This window comes from Haliotis cracherodii, unplaced genomic scaffold, assembly GCF_022045235.1.
Source record: "Haliotis cracherodii isolate W230 unplaced genomic scaffold, xgHalCrac1.p SCAF_22, whole genome shotgun sequence".
In the NCBI taxonomy this organism is placed as follows: Eukaryota; Metazoa; Mollusca; class Gastropoda; order Lepetellida; family Haliotidae; genus Haliotis; species Haliotis cracherodii.
The window spans coordinates 11,703,288-11,726,449 of NW_027266278.1; the positions used below are offsets into that span (position 1 = coordinate 11,703,288).

At 39.6% G+C, this 23,162-nt stretch overlaps 1 protein-coding gene and 1 pseudogene across 1 annotated transcript; one reads left to right on the plus strand and one right to left on the minus strand.

Moving 5' to 3' along the window:
- Positions 1-9,206: 9,206 nt before the first annotated feature.
- LOC139471251 (uncharacterized) lies at positions 9,207-11,231 on the minus strand. The gene is made up of 2 exons (XM_071253547.1): positions 11,197-11,231; positions 9,207-10,556 (listed from the first exon to the last, which is right to left on the minus strand). Exon 2 carries the CDS (start codon positions 10,548-10,550, stop codon positions 9,279-9,281), a length of 1,272 nt encoding a protein of 423 aa, XP_071109648.1. The 5' UTR covers positions 10,551-10,556; positions 11,197-11,231; the 3' UTR covers positions 9,207-9,278.
- Positions 11,232-11,531: 300 nt separating this feature from the next.
- On the plus strand, positions 11,532-22,780 carry LOC139471252 (probable UDP-sugar transporter protein SLC35A4; annotated as a pseudogene).
- Positions 22,781-23,162: the final 382 nt, after the last annotated feature.

The window sequence follows — 23,162 nt, forward strand, 5'->3', positions numbered from 1 at the left end:
TAAAGCACATGTATTTCCTAATGTCTCCTTTCTTTATGTGATTTTGTGGGAATAACATGAATACTGTTGTGATCAAATAGATGTGTTTTGTTTTATACGACCATTGCTTCTAAATCCGATGGTGTTAAGAGAAAACATGGTCCTGGAACATGTTATTGCAATTGAAATGCTTTTATTGTGATTTGACATTAACCGTCTGTAGTACGACTTTCAGTGATAATATGTATGAGGTTTGGCGGCGCATTGTTTTTATTGGACCCTAATTACTTTATGATGACTTGGACTCTTTATCACAGCTCCATAGCCGTGAGGCTGGAAAAGAGCAGCATGTAATTAATGAGGGTGGGTTATATCATTGAGGATACACTTGAGGGAGAGAATACTAATTACCGTACTACAGGAAGAGACCTGTCGACGTAAGCGCGGGGTTGTGTTTTAGCTGGCCGTTCGATAATGGCCGCCAGGAGAAGTGAGCTTTGACTGCGTCATCTAAAATAAATAATAAGATACAGCAGTGTTATTTTCACGGTCTGTTGAATAAACTCCCAGTGCAACGGTCAATGTATCTTCTACTTGATCCTTGATACATCATTTTGGCATTCACAATATATAGTATTTCAACGTACAAAAGAGCACTGGTCTAAAGCAATTCCGCGGGAGTAGTTGTTACCTGTGCATTACTGTATTTTCTCAGTGAGTACACGGATGATATAGCAGAAATCTAGACTTGTTCGCGACCTGTGCTCGCCATTCGTAAGCGCATTTTTATTGAAAGTAGAAGGACATATGGTCACACTGATCAACAAAAATGAAATACAGTTTTTGAAATGTAGGTATATTTGTGGGGAGCATCGGTAATGGTGATGCAGTTTTGATAAGTCACTTGCTTGGTAATTGTGCGATCTTCGTGTACACTATTTTGACTTGCAACACAAAGTAAATATTTCATCTGCACATTGCTTATTTTACCGTGTGTATATGTTTACATTCAAAATGTAAACAGATTTCACTAAGGAAATTTATTAAACGCCTAAATATTCAGTTTATTTTACAAATTAACTGAAAAATATGTCCATCTTTATTAATATGATAACGAATTCCAAATATTTGTTTATGTTTAATATCATCACCAAGTACAGTTCTGTATTGTTTGGCTTCTTTTCTTAGCATAATTAATATATTGTGATGTGTTTAAGCTCTTTTGGTCGTCTTTATCATTTTTAGTCAGTCGGTTAAATAAATGAATGGATTATTCAGTCAATTTGTAAAATGACTGAAATATTTAGATATTTAATAAATTGCCTGAGTGAATCATATTTTACACATTGACTGTAACATATACACGCTTACAAAAGAAAATACTTGTGAAAACAACGTCTATCGCGCATCGAAAAACTTCCCAACCAAACGGAAAGGAACAAGAATGATTCTGTTCAAAGCTGCAGCGAATGAATGAAAACAAAATGCAAATATCATTATTACAACCTACCAAAGTTATAATGTATCCGGGAATATCAACATAAAGGAACAATATCCATTGCGTCTGCAGCTGTACAAAAATACTTATTCGATGTCAAATGTCTATGTGAGAATCAAATACTTTAATAATAATTATTTGGAAACAATATTTGGAATATATATGAAATATATTAAAATATTTAAATATATCGTTTTTAAACGTTATTTAAATGTATCGAATATTATAACCCGTGTCTGTTTCTTAACTGATCACTTAGTTTGTTTCAATTGTTTCGCATAGGTGCCAAGTTAGCTAAGAAAGCCCACGTGACAACTATTTTTATAATGTCCACGGTTCTTAAAAACATACATTGAGTTAGATAACAATGAACAACCAGTCAGTGTATTATCGGTTACCCTTTGAACAAAGTATGTTGTTTTTACATCTGTACTTCACGCCATGATATGAGTGTATTCCCTAGGTTTAGTAACCCTACCTTCACATGTAAACACTTACTTTTGACATATCCACTGTGCAAGATAACAGTAATTAATCAATCAACGTATTTCCTGTTGATCCTTTGATGTCTGGGAATGATCAGTTGATTTACAAAAAAAGTAAATCAACTGATCATACATCTCTTGCTGGGCTGCCACGTGCATAATTCACATTCCACCTCACTTCAAACCTGGATTTAGATTAAATAATTACCCCAGGTACAAGAAAGACCAAATTTGAACCTTTATCCGGTAATCTGAGTGGTGCTACAACTGAGTATACATAATATAAATTCATTAACTGAGCAGCATGTGAATTACGACAAATACAGAAGTGTAGGGTTATACCAGAAAATGTGGATGACAACAAGGGAGTAGTAATTGTATCATCCACGCAATCCGAAATCCGCAAATGCTTTCACTCAGGGATACTTTTTTTATTATCAAACTGTAACAATCAGGGGTATTTCCAAATAACGACATCCGATGAGCTTTCGCCGTTATTTGTCTGTTTGTTTAGGCTGAAGAAATTAATTACCATGCGCCCTTTGTTGAAATCTTCGTAGATCACGGGTAACCAATCAGTTTTCAAAAATGCGTAAGTTTATTTAGCTGTCCTTGCAGACTGGTAGCCCAGTCTCTTGTCACGCTCGGTTGCGTTAACGAGCAAATTGACTCACGGCAGCTAGTAAGCCCAAGCGGAAATCCAAAGGTCGTATTACCTGAAGAATCAACCTTCATTTGCGAAATATCTACTGCTCTTAAAATCAATATTTCTCCCAATACTAAAATTCAGAACTTTCTAACCAAGGATTACCAGTTGAAACTGGTCGATGGCTGAACATTCCCAGGGAAGACAGCCAGTGTCCACTCTGTGATTCTATCGCTGTGGGAGATGAATTGCATTATTCATTCCGATGTGAAGCTTTACACCAACGGCGATATGAACTCTTAAATAAGCAATATCTTAAGTTTCCAAACATTTAAGAAAATTATGACCACTAACAGTGTAAGAAATCTAAAAGGCCTATCTAAATTCCTTAACAATGTGTACAATACAATTGGTAAATTGTATTAGTATCCACGTATCCTATTTTTATTATTTTTGTTAAATTGTACATAATAAAAATTGTAGATAATTGTATGTCATGTTATTCTAAGAATAAATGAGTTTGAGTTTGAGTTCGACACCCGAGAAGAAGCCAGAGATTAGTGCTCCTTTTTTAATAGTTTACAATCATGTGTTTTAGGGTTAGCTGTGTTCGCTTAAACGTATTTTTATTTCAAAAGAAATCTGGATCGGTAAACAAGCAAAACTTGCTTATGTAATACCTCTCCAGGTAACAACTTAACAACAGCTTGATATATATATATAAGAGAGTGATGAACATAAACATACAAAATGCACAAATGAAATACACGAAGCCAGTACACTGAAGCAAGTGGTGTCTGTGAAATAAGGTAATGCAGTTTTCCTTTACTACATGCATAAAATTAAGCTACTCAAACCTTTTGCTTTTGACAATGATGTCATGAACTGATTTAAGAAGAGTCATGTTTGTAGAACTGCTTAACTACTGCCATGTAATATCATGTTTAGACCATACCCATGTGTGTAGAAATACACAGTGTTTCTGATATTATCGTATTTTTTAACAGTTATAGAAAAAGTGAATTGCATCTTCAAGGTGATATCCACAAGTGCAGTCTGGTATGTCTGATACATGTCGTCTAAACTTATCAGCGTTTAAGTCACTGCAGCCGAGCCTAAGGCGACAGTGGACAATTTGGCATGATCTATGAAAATATTTGAAGTCAAAATTATTAATAATTGCATCAGAACGATTAATTAAGGATTTGATTTCTTTTAATGAGCGAGCATTAGTTACTTCATCGGATAGAGGGTTCCGCAGGTTGATCATATCCAGAAGAAATGATAATAAGCATAGGTCTGTGTTCTACATTTGATTGTTTGTATGTTGAATCTTTTTCTAAGGTTATATTTGCTGTTATCAGAGAATTGAATATACACCTTTCAAATATTTTGGCTAAGCAACTTGTGAGTGCTACAGGTCTATGATTTGGGCATTCATGTTCATCGCTGACACTGACACCGCATCAGCCCGGCAGTGGACTTGACACAGTTATTTGCGCACTGATTATATAACTCCTACAGACAGGTGGGGTGGTTGTTCAAAGCGAAACGGACGACCCCGTCTGTTATCTAATAAATGCTGTGCGGCGCCTTTGATCTTGCCTCCAACCATACACCTTATAGTAGTAAACGACGATCAGGATGGCCTGAAAATAAACACAATTCTGTCTGCCAAGTGTATCCACAATTAACTAGAATGCTTCATATCTACAAATATATATATATAGAAAATTGCATCAGTGTGGTTTATCATGTACAATGCTTTCTTACGCTTGGTGAGGCAGACTGAAATTGAACATTAGGATAACGTCAGCAGGGATAAAAGATGTCATACCAAAGAACTTTAATTACTAGTGGAAAAGTCAGACATTCCGATCAACCACTACAAGGCCCGGCCGGATCTCAAGGTTGACCAGATCAACACCCCAAAGGAACATCTCTACATCAAACAAGGAGTCCCTTTCGTCATGGTGCACAATAAGGGGGGGGCAGGACATCGAGTACGACATCACAAACTACACAGACTTGTACCACTTCTTCCAGAGTAGTGGCGTACCGACCTATAAGTGCTTCCCCGTGTTCGAGATAGGCTAAAGTCGGAAAGCGCACGTTAAATCTCCGAGGTACCTATCTACCAGAACTTTATTTGCTGTTCTGGTCATACATAAATATATGTAAGTTACGTACATGGGGAGGCTAGATTATTTACAGCTTACAGCAATAAAGTGCAAATATTATGTTCAATAAAAGAAAACGTTGATAGATCTATAACACACTTTTTGTACTTTTAAACAAACTGTGGACATTTTCGCTTATTGTAATAACATCTAGCTAACCAATCATGTCTATCTATGAAATATACAAGCATAGTTGCTGTCAAACCTAAAAAACATATACAGGGAGGTAAGTTTTGACTTGCCAAGCACCTTAAGGTGAGTTTACTTTTAAACTGTCAAAAGCTATTGTCCCTTCAATACTAGTATAAGTCTGGAAGCTGTCTCTCGGACTGTTATGAGTTATGATGTATTTTATGATATAACTGGGGAATGTTCAAATTAGTTACTGTCATTTAATCCAACGTTCTAACTGTCAACTGTCTCAACAGGATCATAGGTTTGGTTATATATCTCCTCCCTGTCTCTATGTCTTAAGTTGGTAATCGGTAACTGCGGTCCAAATGCATCAACTTATTCATCTATTGTTGCAAACTTGACTGATTTAAACATATCTTATTGATCATGAACTACTCAGTCAGTCAAGCACCTGTATCAGAAATGTAAAACCAGCCATGTTTCATGTAGTCCCAATATCACAGAAAAATGCCGATGTAACGTGACATATAAATTTACTCACAGACAATATATTTTTCGTGAGAGTGAAGCACAATTTTATTAAAGTTTTATTATCAATTTCATAAACTATAATAATATTAATATTAAAATTCATCATCACTTGCCAAGTTTATGAAAATGTCCCCATTTGGGAGATGTCACATATAAACAAGGATTCGAACTAAATTTGATCGTCTTTGACACTGAGGTTTATCCCCACTTTGCCAGCAAACTGCAGAAGATTAACGGTGAGTGAGTGAGCATCGTTTCTATGTTTATACAAGAAAAGATGTCATGCCAAAAACGCTCACAGTAGTTAGTGAGTAAACTCACGACCTGTCATGACCTGGTTGAGTGACTTCCTCCAATCAACATGAAAGGATTACCCACAGAGAAAGAAAGGATTAAAGTCACCCATAAATCTTCTCCTAACGTAGTACTCCAACTTCTAAATGCCTCTCAAAGAAGGATTAAAATCCTAAAGATATCCTATCTACGTGGTATAGGTACTCACAACCTCTAATAATAAACTGTTACGTTTGGTATCCCCAGCAATACTCACCATGGTCATTGGGCAAATGTAAAAATCACAAACCCTAACGAGATTCTGTCAACATGGTCACACCCGGTGATTGTGAAGATCTCAAATTCTATCAACTGTCAGACAGCATGGCTGTTCATATTCATTTACAACATCCTCTTATAATTAGTATAAAAGTGTCCCACACAAAACCTTCTTTTATTTATTCTTTCAAAATACAACACAGAAAGTGGGGTGTGGGGAAATGGGGCATATTCCTACGTGAAATAATGAGACATTAGTAGTGGTGACGGCTATATCATAATTGTACTGTCTAAAGCATAAATTTGGCGAACGAAAAACGTTATATTTGCAATCAAATGGAATGACTCGTGTGGGCAAATGAATATGTTCGCAATCCACAAACAATCATTTTATTAATGGCGAACATTTACCAACCCGCGACAATCGTGTCAACACGGGGGTTCCCCTAGCAATAAACTCGCATCTAAATTCACTACTGTTCTACTGTCGGCTAGCCACAATGGCTAGACTGGACCCTAGTGGAATGGTTCATGCCATAAAAATCAAGCAACCGAACACTAATTAAGATGGGTCGACCTTGTATTTACGGTCTGGTGAGCACAGCTCAATGGCCGCTCATTAACTCAAATTTCACATCTCACTGTTTTGTTTTATCTCACTATTCATTTCATAAATTTGTCAACTTCAACTGGAACCCGGTCCCGTGTTACACGCGTGGCACACGCGTGTGCAACGGGTTGCACACGCGACGCACACCCGTTGCACACCCGTGGCCAACGGGTGCTCACCCCGTGTGCAACCCGTTGAGCACCCGTGTCACATGCGTGTTACACGCGTTCTCAACGCGTGTTAGGGGAATGAACTTTTAGGCAGTAGTGTACCCTTTGAAACCGAAGGCCGAGAATGAATGAAACAGCAAACGTGCAGGCTCGCTCGCCTGTTTTTTCCCCCGCTCGCCTCGGTTCATTTTTCATGTCTTCGGGTTTCATTTCTAACTAGCAGTTCTCCAGCTGTGTTTTACCGTAATCAGGGAAGTAATGTTTGAATCACGCAGTAAATGACCATGTTATTTGAAACAGCCGCCTTCTCTCGGACATATTTCTTCCGGTTCGTTACAGTCTGACTGTTGCAGTTCTTTTCGCCTCTTGCCTTAATTGACAGGTCCAACTAACATTGTTTTAATCCCACTCTCCGTTGATTGGCTACTGACTGTGGAGGCGTGTCAAGTTATGTGCATAAATTAAACGATCACCTGATTCATGTCACGACACTGTATGTATTCCTACACCTGGAATGTTTATCAATGTCGTCATCTTTGTCTGTTTTGATACATGCAACTTTTTTGGGATAAACTATTGTAGATAAAACATGTTTTACGTTGTCGAATTTAATTATAAGCATTGACTGTATATTTTTTTCGGTTCATTGAGGTATGAATCGAAAAACCGATGTGAAAACTGTATACAAAAGTTTGCACATCGGTTTTTCGATTCATACCTCAATGAACCGAAAAAAATACACATTCAATCCTTAAATGGACGTACCATCCTCAACATTACCACAACGTAAACACAACGTGAAATTGTTAGCTGGGTGGGAATAAAGCCCACATAATCTTATGTGACACTTATTTATCTGTACTACCGTAGCAAACAAACTATATCTGATAGATTCCACATACCCTGAGTTAACGGGCTCTTTAGCGTTAACGGGCCCATTAACAATTTGTCCATACTCATTACTGAATGGTATAATATATGGATATATGTACCTTTTAGGCATTGCTCGTAATGTAGACATGTTTGCTGAAGCTGTGTTACAAATGCATTGTGCGCAGACCTATGTAAGTACAAGAGAGTTACCTATCTTATTTGTACATCGCTTATAATTGACAACCATACATGAATTGATAGCGACTGGTTTGTAACAGGATTGTTCTGATAGATAAGGCACAAAAAGCGAAATGTGAATGACAATGGACTGGGAACTTCAAGTATTTTGTGCAAAGACATTTCATACAGGAACTGTAAACATTTATATTTACGGCATTGTTGCGTTACTGATGTTTTTACACACTGTATAATTTTAATGCTGTAAATGCTTAACCAAATGATAGACGTACCATGGCCAATATTCGCATGAAACGCTATTTACGTGAGATTACCCGCGGGTATTTACCACTATGTACTCTTTCTCATGCTATGTAATGTACGGCTTTATCTGTCACTGCCATATCAACATTTAATGTACCAGTGAACTAATCTACTAATATTTATAAAAACGCACACACATACAATTAACGTTCAAGTTGCTTTGCGGTATAATATAACTTATTCTTAAATATTACAAACCATGGTAAAAATAGAGTTGCTTGCATAGGATATCATATAAGTTGAAGGCAAGGAAAATGTAACAAGAAAATAATGTCATTTTACCTTAAAACAGAGAGAAGGCCGCTGAGTCCCTTTAAGTCTTTATTCGTGGCAGAGTGAAGTATCTGCCACTGGACTCCGTAGGGACTCAGGCCTTCTGTAGAATGCGTTAGTTACCTAATATTGATTTATACAGTCATCTAGTGGCTCAGTCGTAAGAGGTGTCGCAATTCGCTGTGTAGAGTTGCGTTCCTTGGGTTGCATCCCATTTCAAGCAGATAAGCCGGGGTATAATTCAGAGCCATGTCGGATCCTTAGGCTGGATATTGGGGGTCCTTTTCCAGTATAAGCATGCATAGCATATGGACGTCAAGGCCGCAATAAATTAATAGTTAGAATCTGACTTTAAAAAACATGGGAGACGTGACGCATTTTATTTTCTTTACCATTTTATTATTTTCTTATTGAACTTTATAAGGCATCTGTTTATAATTGATGACGAAGGGTGCGATTCACATGCATCATGCGTGTACGGTGTAGGAACACACATATTAGCGATATTTCTATTTCTAGGAACTTTGAGGGAATAGAATAATGTAATGATGTTTTGTAGTCAGGTGGGAGATGGTGAAAATCTATTAATTAATTTTGTATGGCCTTAAGTAGCGAAAAGAAAAACATCGGACAATCTCACATTAGGCGAATGCTACAAATTGGTATTTTGAAACATGTTATAACGTTTCATAACGTATCATATACATGTTTATAACGTGTTGAGAACGCAAGATAACGGATCCATACATAGAAACAAATGTAATTTGCCTTCACATAAGTAATTAATGAAGGTTTATGGGGAATCTACCTTCGAACAGTAGTATGGCTGAGTCCTCACCATATTTCTAGTCATAGACTTTACTACTTTGATCCCTGTCATAGAGGAAGAACTCTCCAATGCGTGTATTATTCCTCTCGAGAATCTCCATGGTACCATTAGAGCTGTATTCCCGCCGAACGAATGGATAGATGGCCTTCAACAGGTCACACTGCAGAGTTGCCTGTTTGCTAGCAGGGATAGGTCGCTCCCATCTGTGATCGTAGGGCGTATTCTGACAGACACTGATACTATAGGTTTGGAGTATGACGCCTTTTGTATTTCTCGGCGTTGGCAGAAGGAGGCCCATGAAAGGTCGCTTGCCGAGAGGAAATACGTCAGTCCGTTTAAACACAAAGCGAGGAAACTGTCCATCACGATCTCGAATGTGGGTCCTATTTTCTGTATAAAAGCTTATGTCTATCGACGGCCATTTCCACGAAAATCCAGGTATATTGTTTGATGTACGATGATAAAACTTCCATCTGTAAGAACCTTGTCGATTGATGATAAAATGTGGTGCTAGTTTGGACAGTGAGGTGACCAATCGTTGTGCATCCTTAGCTCGCACCACAAGGTCAAGGTCGTCATCCCAAGGAATCATGCCGTGATGACGATAAGAACCAAGCAAGGAACCGGAATACAAAAAGTATGTGACGTTAGGTGCTACGGCTTTCATAAACGTTTTGAGAAGGATTTCAAAGGACCGTCTCTCCTTTTCGGTTATCATGACATCAAAAAGTTTTATTTTTCTCCTCAGTTCATTTGCGTCTAGTATGATGTTGGCAGTTTCTGGTATCTGTGTGCCAGGAGGCCATGGCGGGATATTGTTGGTGGTTGCTGGTACTTTTGCACCCCGTTGCTGTGGACCGGGAGACGACGGCAGGGTGCTGCTGTTGGTTACTTGTACTGTTGAATTCCGTGGCTGTGGACCGGGAGACGACGGCAGGGTGCTGCTGTTGGTTACTTGTACTGTTGAACCCCGTGGCTGTGGACCGGGAGACGACGGCAGGGTGCTGCTGTTGGTTACTTGTACTGTTGAACCCCGTGGCTGTGGACCGGGAGACGACGGCAGGGTGCTGCTGTTGGTTACTGGAACTATTGAACCCCGTGGCTGTGGACCTGGAGACGACGGCAGGGTGCTGCTGTTGGTTACTGGAACTATTGAACCCCGTGGCTGTGATCGCAGAGCGATGGTAATAGTTGTTGGCACAGTTGCAACGTTGTAGGTGAATACGACGATGCATGTAACTACCACAGTCAGATACATTATACATCGTTTTGCTCTCCTGATGGCCATCTTACCCTGGAATGAAATGTAGGTATAAGAGGGAGGTACATAGCAACATTTTACTCTCCATATGAGACCATAAATAAACCAGAAATATCACTGCACCAGCACACAAATCCAACTCCGTTTGCGTTAAACGATGGTTTGCAAAATGGTGAGCCCAATTCCTGCCAAACCAGTGTCTTCCGTCATATTTTTATAAAAAAATATGTTTTATTTAATTCAGTATTTAATGTTACATATTTTCACATAAAGTAACATGACACGTAATATTATACTTATCAGTTGTAGGTAACATACGTAAACAGATAGCTAATTATAGTTGGCTGGACAGGATATAAGTGTGCAATACGATGTTAACAGTGAGTGAGTGAGTTGGGTTTAACGCCGCTTTTAACAGTATTCCAGTCATATCGCGGCGTGTCAGCTTAAAGCCCGAAGTGATGCAGGTCTCAGACGTTTACCACTTCGGTGAAACCCACGAGCACGGGTATGGTGCTGACAAACCTAGAAACATAATCGGGGCGATCCGGGATTCGAACCTCACCATCATAGGTTTCTGGCGTGCCCAATGGACGCAACTCTGCACAGCGAATCGCGGCGCCTTAGACGACTTGGCCACCCGTGCCCCCCGATGTTAACAAGTCATACTTACTAATGTGCTTAGTTACAAAGCTTCTCCGAACACATGTCACGTGAATGTAATAAATATACTATGTAATCCATATACTTGTCATCGTTCTAGACCAGTTGAAATCGGGTGTGCGCATGTGCAGCGAAAACGTACCAAGGATAATGCTTCAGGGGTGTGGCCTCTTTAGTCAGAATGTTTAAGTAGAACATTGTATTGGGAAATCGGATAGGGGGCATGCGCTATGTGTGTGGAGTGACAGGTACAACGGAAGAACAGGTAAAATGATTGACGGTTTGACTGCGAGGTTGCTCATAGTCGTATCAGTCAGCGTGACAGATGGCACAGACATATGTTCCGCGCGTTTATCAGTGTAGGGTTAAGGGTTGATGCAGCACGCGTGGAGCTCGATGCAATTCGTTACACAATGGCAGAGGTAATGTTCATTTTACGAATGTCTATTTGTGTAAAGTATATATTCTTTAATGTCATGTCACGATATGTAATTTGAAAAATTGTCCGTTTGTGGCATGTTTATCTTTTTTTCAGGAGTCAAAGAAAGTGGAGTCGGTGTGTCTGTCTTTCATCAGCGATGACAAACATGTGTTCAGGCTCCTACTATGGGGAATTCTACTGGTCACTGAGTGAATGTCATGTTTTCACCATTTGAAACAACCCACGCAAGTAAGTATGCTGACAACTTATTCATCTAAAACAAAAACACGACTCTTTGTAACTCAAATATTGAGCAGTCTAAGATGCGTCCGTTAGGTGCGCGATGACCCGTTTATCGGGTGTTCGAATTTTGTATGATCCTTGGCTCGTCAGCACCATGCGTATGCTCTATCAAAGATTTCACCAAATCAAATATTTACGACCTCCATTACCCAGTTGACATTGCATTATTGGGCCAATATTAACGTTATAAGGTGGTAATGTGCCATTATGTGCCGTAATTTGCCGTTATGTGCCGTAATGTGCCGTTATGTGCCGTAATGTGCCGTTATGTGCCGTAATGTGCCGTTATATGCCGTAATGTGCCGATACTGGTTAGTCTGTAATGCCGGCCTACAGTTTGCCTTGTTACGTTGACACTACATGATCTTTAACCGTTACTGATCCAATACTGGCATCACACAAGCGGGCCACACTGATACTGGCCCGGTATGGGTTAACTTCCAAAACAGATACTTCCTCGCATAGTTAGCTGACATCCTGTGTTCAAAGCGGCGAAAACACTCCACTCCTTCAAAGAGGATAAGTGTACCAGTTAAATACACCTATATATATTTTTCAGTGATCAGTACCGCATTTACATGTACGACATAGCAACTTTCTGAATGTCGACAGTTTTAGCTCACCGGAGTGAAGCCATCACTTGTCAGTGATGGGATTTTAAAATGTCAACCACTCGACCAAAGAGAAAACTCGATAACGAAACAATAATAACAAAACACACACACATAAACCAAATAATAAAATAATTAACTGATAAAAAATAAACAAATAACATCCAATTAATAAACTAGATGTGAAAATATAATTGTAAAACAATGTATCAGGTTATTGGTACACTGATCATCTGAACACTTATTGGTGAGTTCCTCGTGGATGTGACAGGAACTGTTTGCGTTCAAACCCCGACGCTGTTGGGATTCGGGGCCAGAAAAGACCTCCAGTAACATATGCTTGCCGGAAGAGTCGATGTATTGGATCAGGTTGTAGGATTCGGTGACTTGGTTGATTTCGTGTCATCGTACACCGACGGTGTGGGACGTTGCTCATAATATCAACCGTCTGTTCTGGACTCGATTTCTCAACCATCCTGAATGTTGCAAGTTTCAGCTCACCTGGCTGAAAGTCATCAGTTGGCAGTAATGGGTCTTAACATGTGTTCTTAGAAATCACTCGACCAATAAATCTCGAACTTCACATGCTTGTTCCAACCAGTTATGACACCACGATCTGTTCAAAAGATTTGAATCTGATTTTCATTATCATATCCATATTAGAAAACCTACAGAAGAACTCTACACATATATTACCTTTTTAATGATATTGCTGACTGTGACCTTAAAACATTTACTCACTCATTGCGTCGTGCGTCAAGATTCAGAACAAACCTTACCTAGAGAAAAAAAACCATTATAATAAAAGAATAACAATAAAACACATATACAATCGGTCAGTAAAAGATCATAGAACCAAATAAACGAAACCCAACGAACAAACAAAACAGCTTTCCAATAACATATGATATTGTGAACAAATAATTGTAAGATCTCCAGTAACATATGCTTGTCGAAAGAGTCGATTTATTGGATCATGTTGTCGGGTTCGGTGACTCATCGTGATCCAACGGTGTGGGACGTTGGTCATAATATCAGTCACTAGCTTCTCGGGTATAGACTCGATTACTTAGAGGCAACTGTTATACAGCTGTGAGCGGTCAAAGTAAGGAGGTGGAGGGTAATTTGATGATCAGCACTTTTAAGCATAATTCGAGATTAGGGCATACTGGGAACATACGACTAAACCTCAAGGTTGACTGTCAGACACTTTTTGGAGAAATACGAAATGATAACGGCTCTACATTGGTTTGTGTTCCAGGGTGTTCATCTACAGCTCGTACACTATCCTGGCGCATCTGTGTCTAGTGGAGGGGAAACTGCCGTTCAGGTCGTCGTCCGTTGTCTTCTCCACGGAGGTCCTCAAGGTTTGTTTCATTGTCGTTTCACAATGTACTATTTTATTATTATCATACATATTGTAATTATAACAATGTACTTCCATGACAGATTATGAATTGTTTGATAAGCATTACTTAGAAGTTGACGGATGACAAAGTAGACACAATTTATGGATAACAACTTCTTTAATACTGTAAAGGCGACGTTTCGGTACAGATCCATATACCGTGGTCAAGCAGTCTTACTTACATCCATGTATTATTTGCGTTGTAGATTGTCATGTCGATAGCAATGATGTTGCCCGAACTGGGTCGAGGTGACATCACAATGCCGTCACTGCCCAACTGTATCCCATTCGTTGTTCCAGCCGTGCTGTACTGTATCAACAACAACCTCAGTGTTTACATGCAGGTTCAGATGGACCCCACCACCTACCAGGTGATGTTACAGCTTACCGCCGTCGACAGCCTGTGTTCCAATCTTGGGTATACACCATCGTCTTGGGCTAGCTACCAAACAAACCACATATTTTCATTGTGTCGTAGGGGAGTCCTGTGGTTAAAGCGTTCGCTCGTCACGCCCAAGACAATTCCCCACATAGGTCCAATGTGCCAAGTCCATATAAAATTATCTTGCAATGATACGTGTAGAATATTGCTGAAGGCAGCGTGAGATCTCACACTGTTACACAGCAACGCTATCCACAAATGGTACCTCTTAATTTTCTGTCATAAAAACGGTCATAATATTTCAATACTTGGTATATATATGTTCCGGTTCATATAACAAGAAGAATACGTGAACATATTTGTCAAATAATTGTCCGCAGATCTTGGGGAATATGAAGGTGGCAACGACGGCAATCCTGTACAGGATCATTATACAACGGTTAGTAAACTGGGACATAATCGGTCATTTCACCTTGATAGTTTTAACACTGTACATAACAACTGGATGGGACGTAAACTGTTTTGGAATAACCAGCTACAATGTACATGGTATGTGACCTGCTACAATTACCATCATCTAGTGAAACATTTCCTGACCAGCCGGATTCAGGTCCAATCACTGGTATAAGTACCTGTGTCTGTACAGTCGCATTTACACCTGTCCTTATTTTAGTCACCCGCAAACGTTAGATTGCGGCATTGTGTGATTATTCCGTTGAACATCGATGCAATAGGAGTATGAGGTGATACTAATTTGATTTTGATTTTACGAGCGCTTCTGAAGGTTCTGCCTCAGCACTCGGCATGTTTTGAGTAATAAATAACGTTTTATGAAACTTACTTAATCCTTTGTTCATTACATACTGTATAAAGCTAAGTATACATCTCTAACACATTCCGTTGTGAGTTCAGAAACAATATGCTACTGAAATAAAATACTTAGATGAACATGAATTGTGCACTAAATAATACAATGCAATGTGAAAATTGATACATAAAAACATGATGGTGGGTTATGCCTCGTCTCACTGCCTTGTTTAGCGACCATAGAAGATAATCTGCTTATATCCCTTACACATGGCAAAATAGCGGCGGGTTGAATGAGATGCTGACTGAAAATACCTGGACTCATAGGGCACAATAGCAGACCGGGTGCGCAAAATACTGACTTAAAATGTCTAATATAACTGGGTAAACGGGATACTAAATAAGACTGCCCCAACAAACAAGGAACAGACTAACAGGGCATGGTATAGCTAGTATCGTATTCGTTGTTTCCCTTTATAGAAGTTACAGATCTTATCAACCTAATCCAATGTTAATAAGTAAAATACTGTTTACTTGTTGATGCAGCCGTTGTGAGTTCAGAAACAATATGCTACTGAAATAAAATTCTTAAATGAACATGAACATGTACACTAAAGAATGTGAAAATTGCTACATAAAAACATGAATGTGAGTTATGCCTCGTCTAATTGCCTTGTTTAGCGACGATAGAAGATCATCTACTTATATCCCTTGTATAGTGCACAATAGCAGCTGGTTGAATGAATGCTGACTGAAAATATCGGGGCTCATAGGGCAAAATAGCAGACTGGGTGCGCAAAATACTGACTTTAAAAATGACTAACAAGGGACAACAGGTGGCTGGGTGAGCAACATACTGACTTAAAATGTCTTGACTTATAGGACTGGGGAAACGGGATACTGACTTAGACGGCCCCGACAAACAGGGAACAGATTAACAGGGCATTGTATAGCTAGTATCTGGGGCTGACGATCATATCAACCTAATCCAATGCTGATAAGTAAAACACAGTTCACTTGTTGATGCAGGAAGCTGAGCGGTGTGCAGTGGATATCCCTGGGAGTTCTCAGCATATCCGGCATCTTAGACAGGTTGGTCAACACTTCACTCAACTGAATGAGTGCGTGAGTATGGTTTTACGCCGCTTTTAGCAATATACCATCAATATCACGGCGGGGAAAACCAGAAAATGGGCTTCACACATTGTACCCATGTCGGGAATCGAACCCGAGTCTTCGGCATGATTACGTTCCTAATACTATTAATGTAAAATGTCAAATTCAGTGCCTAGCTATATGTGGCGATATGGAAGGCGTGACCTCTGTCAATCTTTGTCTAAGAATGATGGCATGCACAACAATAAGAGGCCCGATGTTTTCTACTTGTCTGTCAATCTTGGTCTAAGTATGATGGCATGCACAACAATAAGAGGCCCGATGTTTTCTACTTGTCTGTCAATCTTTGTCTAAGTATGATGGCATGCACAACAATAAGAGGCCCGATGTTTTCTACTTGTCTGTCAATCTTTGTCTAAGTATGATGGTATGCACAACAATAAGAGGCCCGATGTTTTCTACTTGTCTGTCAATCTTGGTCTAAGTATGATGGTATGCACAACAATAAGAGGCCCGGTGTTTTCTACATGTCTGTCAATCTTGGTCTAAGTATGATGGTATGCACAACAATAAGAGGCCCGATGTTTTCTACTTTTCTGTCAATCTTTGTCTAAGAATGATGGCATGCACAACAATAAGAGGCCCGATGTTTTCTACAAGTCTGTCAATCTTGGTCTAAGTATGATGGTATGCACAACAATAAGAGGCCCGATGTTTTCTACTTGTCTGTCAATCTTGGTCTAAGTATGATGGTATGCACAACAATAAGAGGCCCGATGTTTTCTACTTGTCTGTCAATCTTGGTCTAAGAATGATGGCATGCACAACAATAAGAGGCCCGATGTTTTCTACTTGTCTGTCAATCTTTGTCTAAGTATGATGGCATGCACAACAATAAGAGGCCCGATGTTTTCTACTTGTCTGTCAATCTTGGTCTAAGTATGATGGTATGCACAACAATAAGAGGCCCGATGTTTTCTACTTGTCTGTCAATCTTGGTCTAAGTATGATGGCATGCACAACAATAAGAGGCCCGATGTTTTCTACTTGTCTGTCAATCTTGGTCTAAGTATGATGGTATGCACTACAAAAGGAGACCTGATGTTTTATGTATCTCTGTGTCTCTTTGTCCAGCTATGGCGGTATGCAGAACAAGGTCTCTGTCTGGTCAGGAGAGATACACCTGACAGTTACGGGGCTTCTCATGATGTGCGCCTACTGTTGGATATCAGGCCTCGCCGGTGTCTACACGGAATACATATTAAAGAAACAATATGAGGTAAGGCACTGACCGCTGGCTAATGGATTTCAACTTTTTACAACGTTTCGGAACAGGTGTACCTGTATTAAGCAGGTGATCAACGACAGGGTAAAGAAAAATTGCGTGTATTGATTTTGGTACTATTTACGTACTTATATTCCTGCCTATATTACCCTGTTCTATCCAGCTGTTGATCACTTTTGGGAAAAAGGTACTAGCACCGGAACCGGAACGTTTCTATGTACTAATAAAAAAGTCAACACTGTCTTCGATGCAGTCAAAATATGTTTCATAAAATGGTGTCCGTTTCTCGTAAAAGTCTCAACGTTGTCATGAAAGCTGTGTGTAAAAATTAAGACATTGTCACTTTGAAGTCTGGGTTATTTAAACTGCTGGATATTTATATACCTCTAACTTTTTAGCATACAAGTAAAAGTACGTTTCAGAACCGAATGACATTAACTACGAGACTATCTTGCCAGGGCTTAGTCCACCGTTAATTAATCTTTTTCTCCAAATGTTTGTCCAGACATCCCTCCACGTTTAGAATACCCTGTTGTACACATTTGGCATCGTCCTGAACGGGGGAGTGTGGGCCTTGCAGGAGGCAGTGAGCGGCAAGAAAGGGGGTAAGCAAAAGACACACCCAAATGCTATGGTCACTCCCCCCTTAGTCGTCATGCCGTGAACAACATATCGGTACGTAACATTGTTGTCAGATTGATTATATGTTAACACTGTTTAAATAGACAAAACTTGGGTTCAGTTGTAGTATTGCTGATAGTGACTTCGGCATGATAGGTTACTGCTGACCAAACTTTACCAGAGTCACTACGTGACAATTGAACCCCATGATCTGGAGTTGTTAACAAAAGCAGAGGTGGAAGGTGTGTCGGTTTGTTCACATGAAATAGACATTCTGGGGGCCATCATTAAATATTGATCACAATAACACAAATTCAGGATAATTCATAACCTTGAGATGCCCTATCATGGTAAAGTAATATGTCAATATCCCCCCTGGATAGTCTGTGTGTCAAGCCGCTGATTTCCCTCTGGAGGTCCTGGTACTTCTTCCTGGGTGGGAGCCGCCAGCCAGTACTGTATTAAAGCATCTTCAACTCGTTCATCTTCAATTCACCGAACTGGATGATGTCGCAGATGGTGGGGCGTGGCTTGCTAATCACCTTCTAGTTATAAAAATAACAGGACAGTTGTCTGTACCTGTATTGTATCGGAAATCAATTGTAGTCAATGGTTACCTGCAGCTTCTTCAACTCGGCGGACGGCTCGAATGTAGTTTTTTAATTGTCTTGTTTGGTAATTTGAGAAATCTTAACATGGATGGTATAAAGTTGTAGACACATTTTTCGTGGCATGTAGACAATTCCGTCCCCGGACACGACGTCAACAGAACAAGGTATTCTAGATTGATACTGGTGGCAAATCCAAGGATCTTGTCATCGTGCCCAGCATTCATCATCAAGAAATGATCTCTGGAAATTGGAACGGCTCCTTCGCGTCGACAGAACAGAGAATGTGGATTGTTTTGCTCTGTACTTTGCAGAGTCCTATGTTGGCATGGACTCCCATCAATGATCGGTTGTCATATGTTCAGGCTCTGAGGGTGGCAACTTCTTCATTAGATAGAGATGGCATCGGCTGCAAGGTCTCGTGGGCCTTCAGCTTCAATCCGTGTAGCATGTGTATGATCTGCAGTTTACATTATATTTGATTTGTGTATATTTATGTTACATTACATTTCCTTTTATATAGCATAGCATAGCATTCCACACTGGATCATGGTTGTCGTTTTGAGACAATGTCAATAACTATTTAAGGACAGTTATTGGTGAGGTACCTCAATGCGATCTATTCTTATGTCATTCTGTCGCTCAACACGCGTAACCATCTGTACACAAATATCTACCACCCCGAAACGTAAGCATGAATGTGAAACCTAAATGTACATTTGCCAAAATGAAAATGATACTATTCATCAGCAATTTGATAGTACTCACCAAATATCCCCTTTCGGAAGACAGTTCACAAGTTTACAACAATTTATGTTTTGATCAACCAACACAACTGACACAGCATACCATATCAAAGGAATTTTACCGCAAATTCAAAGTTCTTCTTCGTGGGAACACACCATTTGCCTTGGATCAGTTGGTTGGGGATTTGCTTGCTTTATGAACATCGGCGAATTCCACCGCAGTTCTCTGTCCAATTGAATGGACATTTCCACTTTGTGCGAAACGCCTACAGCTCGAACACGCCTGTGTCCCACCAACGGTTTGAATTGCTATGATCGGTTTATCGGGTAATGTCTACAAAGTATGGGTCAAAAGCTGCCTTGTTGAGAAGAGTTCTGTTCCTAAGCATTACAAGGATCTCCTTGCCCAGAGTTTGAACCTAAATTTGCCCCAATCATTATTCTATCTGCGCCTACCCCGTTTGCCTATTTTTCACCTTTAAGATAGGTACAAGATATTAGGCGATGTGGGTTTTCTGTTTGACTGGGTTAGGCGATCTGGATATGGAAGTGCCCGCTTCTGAATTGTTAAGGGGTTTTCTCGTCTTATTGTATAACCTGAGTTATACCGTTTGCTGATAAGAGTTTTCAGTTCAAAAACAACAAACACATGGTTAGTGAAACGAATTTGGAATGTCCTTTATATATAAAAAGCAAGTTATATATAGGGAGCATTAGCTTTCTAATATATATATAGAGCAGTAGCTTTCTAGCCTTTTTCAGGGGCTGTCGGGTAGCCTAGTGGTTATAGCGTTCGCTCGTCACGCCGAAGACCCGGGTTCGATTCCCGATATGGGTACGATGTGTGAAGCGAATTTCTGGTGTCCCTCGCTGTGATATTGCTGGAATATTGATAAAAAGGGGTGTAAAACCACACTCACTCACTCAACCTCAGTATTGTTACTTCATACTCTTAATATTATTTTCCATTGTACAATTCAATCCTTTCAATATATTTAGTCTCAATCATCATGAATGAATGTCCCAATAACCAATCAGATGAGACACATCATTCTGAGATTGTCATGGGTCAAGTTGTCTTCGTCGTCTCGTGCTCACTCTAATGACTCGGCCTTCTCCAAAGAGGCACTGTGTACACAGGTGTAAGGCGATCTGTGCTCTATAGGATTAAGATGATGTGGGCTGTAATTAGGCAGGAAGATTAAGGATGTGGGTACACTCGATGCTATCAATGCCTCACCAGCGCTCGTTAGTTTCATCAAAGTAGTTAGTACCAGAGTTTTCTCCACATCAAGCTAACACATCAACTCACTGCACCGTATCTCAGAATAGACCATATTTATTATAAGTAGATGATATTATTAAACATATATATTTTCGTGCCAGATGTTACGGTCATTATTTGTTGTTATTACAGAGAGACGTTTGAATCTGTTCGAAGGCTTCACGTTCAAGACGTGGGCAATAGTTGTGTCCTTGGTGAGCTTTTTGTTTTCTTTTCAGATCAGTGGGGCAGTCTTATGGTTGAACGCTTTCGCTCTTCACGCGGAAGCCCGAATTCGATATGGGTACAATGTTTGCAGCTCATTTCTGGTGCCATCCGCCTTATTATTGCAGGTAAAAGTGGCCTAAAATCCTCATCCAACCTGCAGACATTTCATTTCACTATGACTAACGATTATGTCCTCTGAATGTGATGGCAAACTAGCCTTGGGCTATCTGTATGTAGAAGACGAACGTGGTGCTACGTCTATTTTAACCACCATACCCTTTTTACGGAGTATTACCCATTGAATTGCTTCATATTCGTAAGACATTATGACCATGCGATATCCAGAAAATGGAATACATTTTTTTTGGCAAGGCGCGTTAAGGTCACCTCGAAATAGAAGTACTTTGAGATAGCACTGGATTGCGTCCCTTAGGCATACCAGGATCGTGAGTTTGTATCCCAGATTATGACACTTGGCATTTTCACTAAAGTGGGCAACATATACCAGGTACTTCGGTTTTCTCTACATATTCAGCTGACACGATGTGACATAACTCGAAATAACAGAACTAGAGGAATCAATACTGTGAATGTGGCCAAATAATACAGTAACAAACTTTGACACTTGCAGAATGATTAACTTGAATAATTGAGTTAAGGTTCACGTCACTATTTGCTTCATACAGTGTAACGAGACAATCGAATGTTATAAGACATGGGCTACCTAACATTCCATTTTCTTACAGTTTTGTAATAGTAACGATATGATTATAAGGTATACATTTTATGTTTTGCGAGTAATATTTTATGCCTAGGATTCTGATTTAGAACCCATTGCATTAATGTTAATCCTTAATCGATCCATAAAATGCAAACATTATCAGAAACTTTCACCTTCCATAATAAAATTTCATCAAAATTGATATTTATGTAATATGACATCCACTTCGCCAATGTGAATGACACATTTATTAAAAAATTGGATTGAGAAAAAAATGTATTTATCGCAGTGAAAAGTCCTGAAGAGTTCCGGAACCACTAAAATTAATTAAAGTTTTGCAACAAATCAGACAGCAAAACGCTCCTAATTCATTTTACAATGTATATTTCACCATGTATTTATGACATACGTAATAATAATACTGCATCTCTCCCCAGGCCTTCAACGGGCTGATAATGTCGGTCATCATGAAGCACGGCAGCAACATCACACGTCTCTTCATCATCTCCTGCGCCATGTTGGTGACAACCGTTCTCTCTGTCGCCATCTTCCAGTTGGCCCTGAACATGTATTATATCTTGGCGTTTATCTTGGTCGTTGTAGCCTTGTACATGTATCACAGATGATACTCTTTTTATATGAAGTACGATAAAAAGGTGATGGACTTATCAAGTCCTTGTTGCGTTGGCGTAAAGCTGTTGTGAATATGAGTGAGTGTGGTTTTACGTCGCTTTTAGCAATATTCCCGCAATATCAAGACGGGGGACACCAGAAATGGGCTTCAATCATTGTACCCATATCGGGAATCGAACAAGGGTCTTCGGCGTAATGAGCGAACGCTTTAACCAATAGGCTACCCGATCGCCCCTACGTGAATATGAAGTACATTATGTTCATGTATATGCTGTCTATATGTTAATACTGTATTAGAGCTCCAGGCCAGATTGGAGTACACTCTTGTTGTTGTCGTGTCATCATCCTCATTATTCCGCCGTTTCTTAATCTGTTAGCAGTGGTCCTTTTCTGTCCCATCTTTCTGGTTAGGCCTCAGAGGAAAGGGTATATAAATTACAAATGACTCATTTAAAGAAACATAGCTTGGTCTATTGCATCGGAACCACTGTCGTTTGGTTTCAAGGTTTTCTACAAATGTACATCCAACCATCAAAACTAACGTTTAACATTTTCGGAAACGTCTCACAGCTACTAACTGTGATCTTTGTTTCGTATACAAAATAATCATACTGGGTATTTCTCATCAGGAATTGAATAGAAAACTCGAAATGTCTGCAGGAGGGATCAACTTCAGATCAGGGTTGGCAGCTATGTCGTATTTACACTTTCGTCCATCTGTCAGGTACATGTCTCACTGAGGTTTCTCACCTAAAATTATTGTTTGATTGTTTCCAATCTTTCCACAAAGGTTTTTTTGAGTGGGCCATATTTGATTAATAT

What these genes read in the sequence shown, in the direction of transcription:
- LOC139471251 (XM_071253547.1), bottom strand. Translation starts at nt 10,550, where the DNA reads ATGGCCATCAGGAGAGCAAAACGATGTATAATGTATCTGACTGTGGTA.